The sequence below is a fragment of the Nematolebias whitei genome, chromosome 1, assembly GCF_014905685.2.
Source record: "Nematolebias whitei isolate Nwh7 chromosome 1, NemWhi1, whole genome shotgun sequence".
Lineage (NCBI taxonomy): Eukaryota > Metazoa > Chordata > Actinopteri > Cyprinodontiformes > Rivulidae > Nematolebias > Nematolebias whitei.
This window is the reverse complement of record NC_056498.1, coordinates 55,754,601-55,766,155: the sequence shown is the minus strand read 5'-3', so window position 1 is coordinate 55,766,155 and position 11,555 is coordinate 55,754,601. Positions and strand designations below refer to the sequence as shown.

Sequence of the window (11,555 nt, the reverse complement as noted above, 5' to 3'; positions counted from 1 at the left end):
TAAAATTCTTAGATTTTAGCTTGTTTACTGACAGACGCAGTTTGAAGGTGAAAGTTAGTTAAATGAGCAAAAACAGGGTGAATGTATGTGAACTGAGATGTGAAATTGTAAAGTCGGTTGGTGCTCCATAAATGAATCCAGGCCACCCAGCTGGCTAGAATGAGCACTTGTGAACAGTTAAGTCTAAATTAGTCACTTTATTTTTTGTTGCATATTCTGTCAGACATTATTCACAGTTGTCTGATAATTATATCAATAATAACGTTTATTTGAAATGTCTTTGTTCAGTCATTTTCTGTCCTCTTTGTGCCAAATATTCCTCTCTTGTATATTTTTCTACTTCAAACATACACACTTTAAACATTCAGACATATATTTTTTAAAGATGCAATATCGTGGAGCAAAGCATTTGAAACGTACAAAATAGTTTTTCTTTTTCCAGTTATTTATTTCAAGCTAGAAGGCATTACTTATTTATACATCTTAGAGATAGTTTATTTACATTTTCTTAAATACTGTATAATCTATGGATTAGTGTAGTCAGAACTCAATCAGTACATTTTACTGACACGTGAATCTTTTCAGAGGATCAAGAGACGAACGTTTACCACTTGTTCTTTTCATGGCGAGGCAGTCCAGGCTTTTAACACTTCAGCACTTACCAGTACTCCCAGAATACGCTTTGTAATCAGATTTTTGGGCTTAATGCAATTACAGTACCGTATTTTTCGGACTATAAGGCACACTGGATTATAGGACGCATTAAGCAAAACAAGTTCATTTTGACAGATTTTTGAGCGCCATGTACCACATAAAATCGGTTTGAGGTCAGTAAACGCAACCAGAATTAATACATGAGGCGCACCAGATTATAAGGCTCACTGTTGGATTTTTGAGAAAATTAAAGGATTTTAAGTGCGCCTTATAGTCCAAAAAATACTGTAAATGGTTTTACCCACCTGCCCCTTAAAAACAAAACAGAACTAATAGAAAAGACTTGGCAAGACTTTTTCTGAGCATGAAACCAGGTCCATTTTGAAGAAATATAAAAACTATTCGGCACCACTGGGATGATCCTGCAGTTATCTTAAGGTTAGTCCAACATTGTCAGCAAAACGTTAACCTGGTGTGTAAGGCAAGTTTTATGACTTAAAATAGTTTCAGAGTTTGAAGTTGCCTCCCGAACAGAACTATTAGCTATTCAATCACATGAGAAGCCTCCAGCTTTAGTGCTGAAAAGGTTGAATTTTAATGCCACATTTTACAGTAATTACTGCCATGAATTAGCTAACTTTAAAATTGTGTGACTAAAATACAACACGATGCATAAGGCTTTTACTGGTCTTTCAGGAAGCAATGTAAGTAAATAATTTAATCTTTAATCTATTTAATCTAATCTAATCTGGTGAAGTTTTTGGAATGACAAGCTAAGAAGTTCTTGGTCCAGAGGAAGTCTGGTTTGGCACCAGTGCAGCTCAGTGGGAGGCACAGGACAAGAGGAGAAGATGGCATCATTCACTGCACTAGAGGTATTTTGTTTTTAAAGGCTTTGGGCCCCGTTGGTTAGTCTTTCTAATGACTGAGCTCCTTCAGAACCAGATGATGGTTATTCTTGTTTGTTCTAGTTGTCCCGTGGTGCTCCTGTGGTCAGATCTCCGAGTGTCTTGAAGAATTCCTCCATCTCTTTCTGGAGGAGAACATTCCGATTTTCTGCGTCTTGATGTGCCCGCTCTGAGTTCCTGAGTCGGATCTCCAGCATGTGAAACTTTTTCTTCTCCTGATCCAGCTCCTCTTGAAGACGGTTTATCTGGGACTGGTACTCGGAGCAGGACTCCTCCAGCCTTAAAAACGAGGAAAAAGAGGTTGTTTATTACATTTTATGCTGATTTTGATTAACTATATGAAGAAAATATCTGGCTCAGTCTTACTTGCAGATGCAGGTTTCATAGTTTAGTTTCTGTTTTTTCAGCTCCTGCTTGAGTTGGGTCAACTTTCTTGTGAAATCTTCATTTGTTCCTGCAACATCTTCCTCATTGCCACTTGCACTGCGATCAAAAGTATTTGTCCTGTCTGTCACTTGTTCTAATTTATCACTTCCCTCTGTCTCCGACAGCGAGATCTCAAAGGGTGTCCAGATGGTCGAGGTGTCAGCGGGCAGGCTTAGGCTGGACGGTGCAACATTGTCATAGGCAGACAGTCTGTGGGACTGGTGGAGGACTCTGAGAGACAGAGATGTTCGGGAGGATTCTTCATCAGAGTCTCTGTGTGAGTCCTTAAGAGGAAGGGTGGTTTCTTTAAGAGAAATGGCTGAATCCTTTAGAGATAAAGTAGAGTCTTTCACCTTTTCACCAGATGAGATGGTGCGTCTGTGAGCTCGGAGGGACGACAGGCCATTCATCAGCCATTTGCTCCCACCAGCTGCTGACACATCCCCTGCCGAGCCCCCCATTTTTCCCCTTGGCCCCCCGGAGGCTGCAGTGCCCTTGAAAGTGCACTTCCACGAAGGAAGGGCTTTAGACTGTTTGCTAGGGCTAATGGCTACTTCACCTTCTTCAGTTTTTACATCCACTTTCTCATCTATCTTGCCTTTATCTTTGTCTTTATTCTGACTGTTGACCTTATCAGATGAAACAGGGCTTGATGTAGGCAGCTTATCGTCCATGGCTGGAGTAAGAGATTGGGAATTTTCTTTAAGGGTTTTAGAGCTTGCATCTGTTGAACATGGAGGGTCAGTTTGTTCCTGTGAAAGCCATTCCACTTTGCATCGCTGGATGTCCTGTTGGTGTGGAGAAATCTTGTTTATATTTTGGGGTTCCTCATTTGGGTAAAGTTGGTAGTGTTCACTGATCAACACCATCATCAGATGCTGGACTTGAGAACTTCCTGTTTACAAAAAGAAAAACACACATGCATCTGCTTAAAGATGTCTTAATATTAGTTTAATAAAAAAACAGCTGCAACGATTCGGCATGATCTCCGACCTTCCATCATTGTAACGGGGTCCTCCACCTTTGGCCGAAGGATGTTGGGTCCAAACACGGTGGCCAAGTTCTGAACGCTCATCTTGTTGTCACTGGAGTGAGACTGAACCTCATCCAGAAATCTGAGCAGACAGAACCAAAAACAGAACTTATTTTACATGTTTTGAAATAAGGCTTGAGTCATAATTGGGACTGATGTGTGGGCTCAGACTAAGATATTTATATTAATGCAGAAGGCAGAGTAGACGTGAAGCGAATGACGTCACTTCCTCTGATGTTAATAGTGTGGGTGTATTGAACATCACTCCTCTCTGACATGCTGACAGTCATCAATTATGAAACAGTTAATACAAGGGCAGCAACAATGATGCCTGTCACAGTCACACAAAAGACCGATGATTCAAACAACAAACTGCAAGACACGGTTCACTTACTTGCAGATGTATTTAAGGAGGTTGTAGTTGACCTGAGGAAGGGATTTCACCTGTTTGCTAAGTTCAGTGATGCCCTTTAACAAAACAACACATGTTAAATGCCAGAAGAAGACAATTTGTGAAACACTCAAAAGAAACAATTACCATTTCTTTATCCTTGGTAAGAAGCTGAGCACAAGAGATAAACTGTGTGTATTTGCAGAATGGGATTATAGGTTCTGGCAGCTCTCGTATGTACAACTTTAGCAGTGATGCCACTGTGTGGACGTCAGTGGAACTGGAACAGAAAGACAGTGCAGGTATTAGAATAATATTCCAAACAGGTAATGGTTTTCCATGCTGCTATAACTATAACACCCCTCTCCTGCTGCCTGACCTGTCAAAGACTGGCTTCTCGCCACGGTCAAAGGCATCCTGCAGTTCTCGGACGTGATTGGTCTGCCCAGGTGCCCTGAAAAGTCCCTCCTCCTTGAGTCCATGTTGACGTATGAAGCAGGCACACTGTTCAACCAGCACAGGGACTGCTTTCTGGGGGCCACACTGTGCCTCATATGACATTGTCTCCTCTAAGTGTTGTCCAAAGATACCTGCATTCACACAGCACAGAACATGTAAAGCCACTAAGAGGTCAATTTTCTGTAGGACTACAGATTCTTGCATCATCTAAATATGTCTTATTGTACATGTCCATCTGATTATATGACATAAATCATCACACCTCCACCAAGTGGAGTCCAAATAGCTCTTCGTATGGCTCTGACCCATTCTTCCATGTCACTCTGTGTGTTGGCCATGAGGAGGAATGATTCATGGCTTATGCCGGTTCGATCTTTTTCTCCAGCTCCCCCTGAAAACACAGCACTATTTCATTACTTTCTGGATCAATGAGGTGAAATGACCACGGCATCTTGTAGCCATTTAAACATGCAGAATCATACAAACAACAGATGCTGCTTTTTCAAATTACTTTGCAGCAGCAACTGCAGAACTAATGCATAATCTGTAAACATGTATCAGTAGCAGTATTTTTAATAACCTCATTAACCTAAGCGCCCCTGTAAAGTACAAAGACACAACCATGCAGCTCTGTTTTCCCTTCCTCTGAGTGCAGACAGCAGGACACAGCTCTGTTTGACATTTACGTTTGACATTTGGTTTATTTCATCAGATCTTTGAAGTGTTTGAAAATCTCTCTCTTCATAAAACTTTGTACACATGTCGTGCGACCATCCTGTTTTAGAAAGCAAAGAATACAAATTGAAGAAAAATAACCTCGCATATTGTGCAGTCCATATTGCTTTTTGTAAGAGGACCCAGTGGCTCATGCGCTACATATCAGTGCCTGTATTCATTTTTATGTCCTGCACCGCGGTGCATAGTGGGTTGTCTGTGAGAGAAACAACCCAGAAAAAACAGTGGTCCCTGGAGACAGCAGCAACTGCGCCATGCCTCTCACTCAGCTGCTTTCCTCTCTGTCTAGGATCGTTTTCATTGAGGTTTTACACCTTGCAATTTAAAATTCTGAACTCCATTTAGTATACTGAAATAGAAGAGAAATTTAGCATGAGTAGCTGCAGCATTTCATAGTCATTTTTAGGGGTTTTGACATATTTTTGTTTGTTTATGTTGTCTAAACAACATATAGCTTTTTAAGTGTAAATCACTTCCCAAATATCTACCTCAAACATTTAAAATGAACATCTGTTTTTGTTTTATTATGAAAATGCATTCTGGTGCTATTCCTAAATGAGCTGAAACCAGTAGTTTTGAATTAGGTTTGAAATTATAAATAAAGGGTAGGAAAGAATGACAATTTATTTATTTATTAACCGTTATTTAACCAGGCAATTCCCATTGAGGTCACAGATCTCTTTGCAAGGGATGCCTGGGCTGAAGCAGCCTAACATGCATGTTTTTGGTCTGTGGTAGGAAACCGGAGTACCCGAAAAAAACCATGCAAGCACGAGAAGAACATGCAAAACTCCACACAGAAAGACCCCAAGTCCAACTGGGGATTGAACCCAGGACCTTCTTGCTGTGAGGCAACAGTGCTAACCACTGAGCTGCTGTACTGCCATTAAGGGATTTAGATGCATAAAACACTTAAACTATATAATATATATAATAAACTTAAGGAAGACATCCAATCATTTGAAATTCATACATGTCTACAATCTGTACAAGCTTAAAATATATTTACAGTGAATTAAAAAGAAAATAAATCCTTCAGTTAAACAATTATTTCTAGTGCTTCATTTATCAATGTGGAAAATCAAAATCCAAAAAATATATTGAAGTTTTGCAACAAACATCCATCCATTATCTTTTTACCCGCTTCTTCCATTTTGGGTCACGGGGGTCACTGGAGCCCATGTCCAGTAGTCACTGTGCGAGGGGCGGGGGACACCCTGGACAGGTCGCAAGTCCATCACAGGGACACATAGAGACAAACGAGAAAAACAACCATTCACGCTCTCACTAGGGACAATTTAGAGTTACCAATCAGCCTAACATGCATGTTTTTGGTCTGTGGGAGGAAACCGGAGTACCTGGAGAAAACCCATGCATGCACGGAGAGAACATGCAAACTCCACCCAGAAAGGCTCCCAGACTGGGATTTGAACCGGGGACCTGCTCGCTGAGAGGCAGCAGCGCTACCATTTGCACCACCGTGCTGCCCTGCAACAAACATGTCTCTTTTTAATGCTAAATCAATGTTTCAAAAAAACACCCAAATGCTCAAACCTTAATGATGGTAAATAAAATGATAAAATTCACACTGTTTTGTCAATTTCCTTCCAAAATTCAAAATAACACAAAAACATCACATTTTTGGATTTAGCAGAAACATCTTTTATTTTTGGTTCGTTTATTTATTTATTTATTTTCCCGGTTGTTCATCAGCTGTGAACGGATCATCAGTATCACTCAAACACAGGATAATCTCCTTACACAACAAAGTTGTCGCCACGCCAACTCACCTGGAACAATTTCAAACAGGTGGCGACCAGGCTCATCCTGATTGGCAGGCACCTCGTTGACCTGACTACCCTGTAGAGGAATGCAGCCCTGTAGGAGAAAAGAGAAAGGTGTCGAAACAGACTGACAGACAAGCAAGCCTTCTGGACTTGAACGTGCGGTGCATTTTAAACTTCTCAGCATCTCTTGGCAACTGTCCAACAGAGGGATGACTCAGGGAAACATCCCCTCATCTAATTCCTTTGATGGTTCTGGATGTACATTTACAATCCTTCCGGCAAAGATGGGATCAAAAGTCAAGCGCTAAGCTCATACAACAGAAGTAAGGACAGCTGGGTGCCATGTTATTAGTTAGTGAGGGTGTCCAGATATTGCAGCTTTATGTGTTCCCTGTATATCAGGTTGGCTCACCTGCGCCTTGCTTTCATCCTGATCTTTGTAGAAGTACAGAGCCTCGGTCCTCAGAACGAACCAACGCACCTGCCAGTTTTTCATGATACTCCGCTGCCTCTTGAGCCAGCCCACCTTCAGTGGTTTCTCCTGATCCTGAGGAGAGCAGGGCCTGGAGAGCCGAGACAACTCCCCAAGCACCATGCTCTTGGATCGTGCTACATGGACACAAACATTGAGGGAAAACTGCTTGAGGAATACGATCATCAGAGAGGGAAAGATAAGAAAATGTAGCTACATAAAATTAGAAATGGGAATGACTTTCTCTGCTGTTTATTACTAAAAGACAAATGTGTATACTCAGTTGATTTTAATAGAAGTCTCATCCACAATGTAGCAAACCCATTTTTTTAATTTATCACATTCATTTTGATGTATTTTATTATTAACATCTTATGTTTCGTATAGTAAAAGGAACATATTTTACTGGTGCAGATGGAGCACACTTGATTTGGACCATGTGATGCTTTCCTTGCTACAGAGTGATTACAAGTATGGATTATATATTAGCATCTATATGCCAAAGCTATAGAGCAAAAGCAGTGGCAGTGTAACGATCCCGGGGGAGTAGAGGAGATAAACACAAGACAGTGGGAGAGGGAAGAATCAATGGCATTTTTTTCCTTGTTAATTGCATCCTGCATTCTGCTGAGGACAGCAGGGAAGGTATCAGTAAGGGGCTGGACAGAAATCTCTCTTTACATTTTTTTTTTTTTTGCCTCTGCCTCTCTGGTTTTTCCTGCTTGTGCTTATCAGCTCTCTCTCTCTAGACTTTTATATTCCTCCCCTTTCTGGATGTCCTTCATTTGCAGAGTTTTGATGTGGGGATGGTGGAAGAGTATAAAGCACATAGAGCAGTCATTAATAATACTGTATGCTGGCAGCAGAAGCAGGCAGAGGTCTAAATTTATAGCAGATACGACCATATCCTTATTATTGAGACAAGAAATCTGAAGGAGGAACTGAATTTCAGCACTATTAGTGTGCAAAGATCAAAGTAGAATCTTTTGCACAAATTGCATCAACACATTTTGCTATGAGCTTTCTGAGCTTAATGCAGTTAGTTCTCAGTTCTGGCATGAAATGCATCCACAAATCTTGAGTTCACCTGCAGTTAGGTTCATTCAGAAACAGGACGGATTTTAAGCAGCAAGGGAATTAAGAGCAACAAGGACAAAAATAACACCATGGGTGCTTTTCTGCAAACATATTTTTTATCTTAAATTGAGCAATAAACCATACTATTAATAAACTGAAGTTAATGAATAAGGAGCACAAGCATAAATTGAAACTGCTTGAGCAAGATTTATCTACCGAACAGTCAGTGCTCGCAAATCTTCTGAGAAGTATTGAAGCAGATGATCTATGAGGGAGTTTTTCAAACTGCTGCAGCAGTAAGACGTTCAGTAATAGAGACCACGAACAGAGAGCATTTTGTCTGCACAGCAGTCATTCAACATTATGACTCCATGAACATCAAAACTTGGGGATCTCTCTCCTTCTACACATGAGAAGAATCCACTGTTTATTGAGGTAACACCATGGTAAACAAATTACCAGTAAATTTAGAGGAGCAGGCTAAACACTGGATTAAAAACAAAAATCACCCGTGTGAGAGTGTTGGATTGTGTTTGTGCAACAATACACACAAAAAAGTAAGAAATACTTAACTAAATAAAATGTTTGCATTCAAAAAGATGTGAACTTGAAATAACTATGAAGGTATGAAAGCAAAATTATCATACTAGAACTATTTTAACAAATACTTTGCCCACTACAATCTTTTAATTGTGGGAACATATATAATTAAAAGTAGTTTGAATAATAAAAATGCTTACTATTTAAAAACTGGTGTAATAAATCTTAAGTGTATGAGGCATTGCTTTTGTGTGCACAATATTTGGACTAAAATTATGTGTATTATTTAGATCAGAATAAAGATGCAGAAGGTAAATTAGCTCAAAGTCCTCATTTTGAATAAATGTGTCTCCTGTCAGATTACATAATATTTAAATAACATAAATAATTATTATTATGATGCATCACTGTAACAGTTTGTTATATTTTGGCGCAGATTAAATTAATGCTGTTAAATTATTGTTGTTGTTTTTTTTTAGCAAATGTGTCACATGGTAGGCTCTTTATCAGTAAATACTTAGAATAAGGATATATTCTGTTTGAAGTGAGATGCCAGAACCTAGTAGTGCATCATTTACAACATGTTTTAACATCGTGTCAGCTGAAAAACATGCATGGAACACGTGTCCTTGAACATAACAGATGTTAACTAATACATTTTTGTGGACATCTTCTAGCTTTCATTTAGCTGCTCCTAAAAAAACAAAGCAACACTGACATTTTGGCAAATTACAGTCATTAAAAAATATTTGTGCTTAAATGTCTTATAATATTGTAACATTTTAATGCCTTAATGTAGTTTAACAAAAAGCCAGATGCCTTTTAAGTTTGGTTTACTTTTATTTGCTCATGCATGTGTTTTTAATTTTTTGGTATTGCTGGTATTGCTTTATGGTTAGACCTATTTTTCATGTCATCCACAATAAAGCTGCCATTACTTAACTTTCTTATACTGCTGCAGTTCTTTGAGAATGGTTATTAATTACCCAAATAATTATGATATTTTAAATTGAATGGAAAAAACGTTTAAAAAAAACAAACAGAAAAAGATATCGCAGCACAAAACACTCTCTAGTAAAGCATTTGATGATTAGTTCCATCTTTCAACATAAACCATACTAGAAATTAAATAACACTATAATTGGAATTATTAATTGCACTAGACTGTCATTATTAATTAATTTCAACACACTAATAATTTCTTAAACAATTCATTAACATCTGAAACTATAGCAATATTTTAAAATCAGATTTTTTTTCTACTGTTTGGAGCATTTCTTATTGATGGAATGTTGAGAAAATAAATAAATAATCAAGACTTTCACTGTTTTCTCAAAAAAAAAACATTTTTTTGTTCAATGAAAACTATCCAGATACTTGCGATGCATCAAACACATCAGTTTAATTAATATCATTATATTTAGGAGCATTGGATCATGGCCTGCTTGAAATTTGAACCTGATATTTGAGTTTCAGAAAGCCGATGCAGGCCTGCCGATGCAGTTTAAAATTTTTCTTGTTGATGACACATAAAAGGGTCAGAGGAGAGCAGAGCTGGAAATCTAATCAAAGGAGAATACCATTACAACAAATGAAAGATGGCAAGCCTGCAAGACGTGGCAAGAAAACTGAAGGGGCTGCTGCACTTTCCAGCTGAAGGAGAAAGCAGATCCACTTCACTTTCCCATCATCTTTATATGATCAGATTCTTTTAAAGGTGGTCAGGAGCAAGTCAGGGGGGAAAAAATCAAATCAAATGCCCTGCCTGAAGATATGTCTTAAAAAAGTGTTTTACGTTGTCATTTTGGTCAGTGTGAAATTAACAAGCATCCCTTAGAAAAATCCTTTAAAAGCATCAATCATGTGGACACACCCTAATGTAAGGCAACAAATGTCATCCAATCCATATGAACAAGCTTATACCAGCAGAACCAGCTGCGTTAAAAACAACAGCAAATATTTCTGCTCTGCGTTATAATACCCTCAGTGGCAGGAGCTGCTCGTCTGATTTACAGCTTCCACCTTAAAACAGACATGTGAGAGGCACATATTCATGCCCCAACTCTAGTGCACACACATGGATTTTTACCCCGCATTAGAGGAACTATGTTTGACAGTCAGCTGTTGAGATTTGTAGGAGCTGAGAGTCATGGGTTCATCCCCTTTAGAGTCTGTCACCTGCTGAAACCCACAACCAACACAGGATGCAGAACACTACTGTGGGCAGAATAATGTCCCCTGCAGCCATGTTTTACTACAGCCCATCTCCTGCACAATCAAATTTGCGTGGAATTGATTGAATCATTCGCTGGAGAAATGACGGATTACATCACCCTGTAGTAGAGTGTGTTAACTCTCACAATGAGGGCTCAAATATTACAGATGCTGAAAAAAAAAGAAAAGAAAAGAAAGCAGATGTGCGGATGCAACTCTAGCATGGGACTACTACACCTGCTCGATGCCTTTATCAATGAGAGTACAAACAGCTGATGATGCTACAAAGACACCAGGACAGATGGAGCCCTGCAGAGACGACGGGCGACAGAAAGAAAGGAGAGAAAAGGAAAATGGAGAATAGGGAGGAGGGATTGTGCTTACCCCGGCGTGCCTGTTTTATCTTGGGGCTCAGCATGGTAACGGTTGCTGTGCTGCTCCCTCTCACAGAGCCATGACTGCATCCCTCTGTTCACACACACTACTTCTCCCCCCACACACACACACTCAGCGCCTCTCGCTGCTGCCTCACCCTGTTAGACCTCATCCTCTCGCAGCATCTCTCCCCATGATCACACTTTTGCACTTGGACTCTGATTTCATAGTCTCACACACGCACAAGCACTTAAGCGCACACTTTCCTCTTCCCTTTCACCCGACTCTCCCCCCTCTCAGCCTCTGTCCCACCAGTCCGGCGTGCTGTTGTTCTCTCTATAAAGCCCTGCCCACTCCCTCTCTGTCTCTCTGCCTTCTGCTGCACACTCCCAGTATCAGTTTCTCACCTTCTATAAATATGTCCCACTGTGTGTCCTTTGTTTTCTCACCCATTTCTTAAGATTTCTCCACAGCCCCCCTCAGC

At 39.8% G+C, this 11,555-nt stretch overlaps 1 protein-coding gene across 1 annotated transcript; it reads right to left on the bottom strand.

Moving 5' to 3' along the window:
• Positions 1-1,310: 1,310 nt before the first annotated feature.
• Positions 1,311-11,323, bottom strand: arhgap22 (Rho GTPase activating protein 22). Its single transcript, XM_037678933.1, has 10 exons — positions 11,081-11,323; positions 6,806-7,002; positions 6,397-6,484; positions 4,134-4,262; positions 3,792-4,002; positions 3,560-3,692; positions 3,416-3,489; positions 2,982-3,103; positions 1,929-2,883; positions 1,311-1,841 (listed from the first exon to the last, which is right to left on the bottom strand). The coding sequence occupies exons 1-10, from the start codon at positions 11,112-11,114 to the stop codon at positions 1,622-1,624; spliced, it is 2,163 nt and encodes a 720-aa protein (XP_037534861.1). The 5' UTR covers positions 11,115-11,323; the 3' UTR covers positions 1,311-1,621.
• Positions 11,324-11,555: the final 232 nt, after the last annotated feature.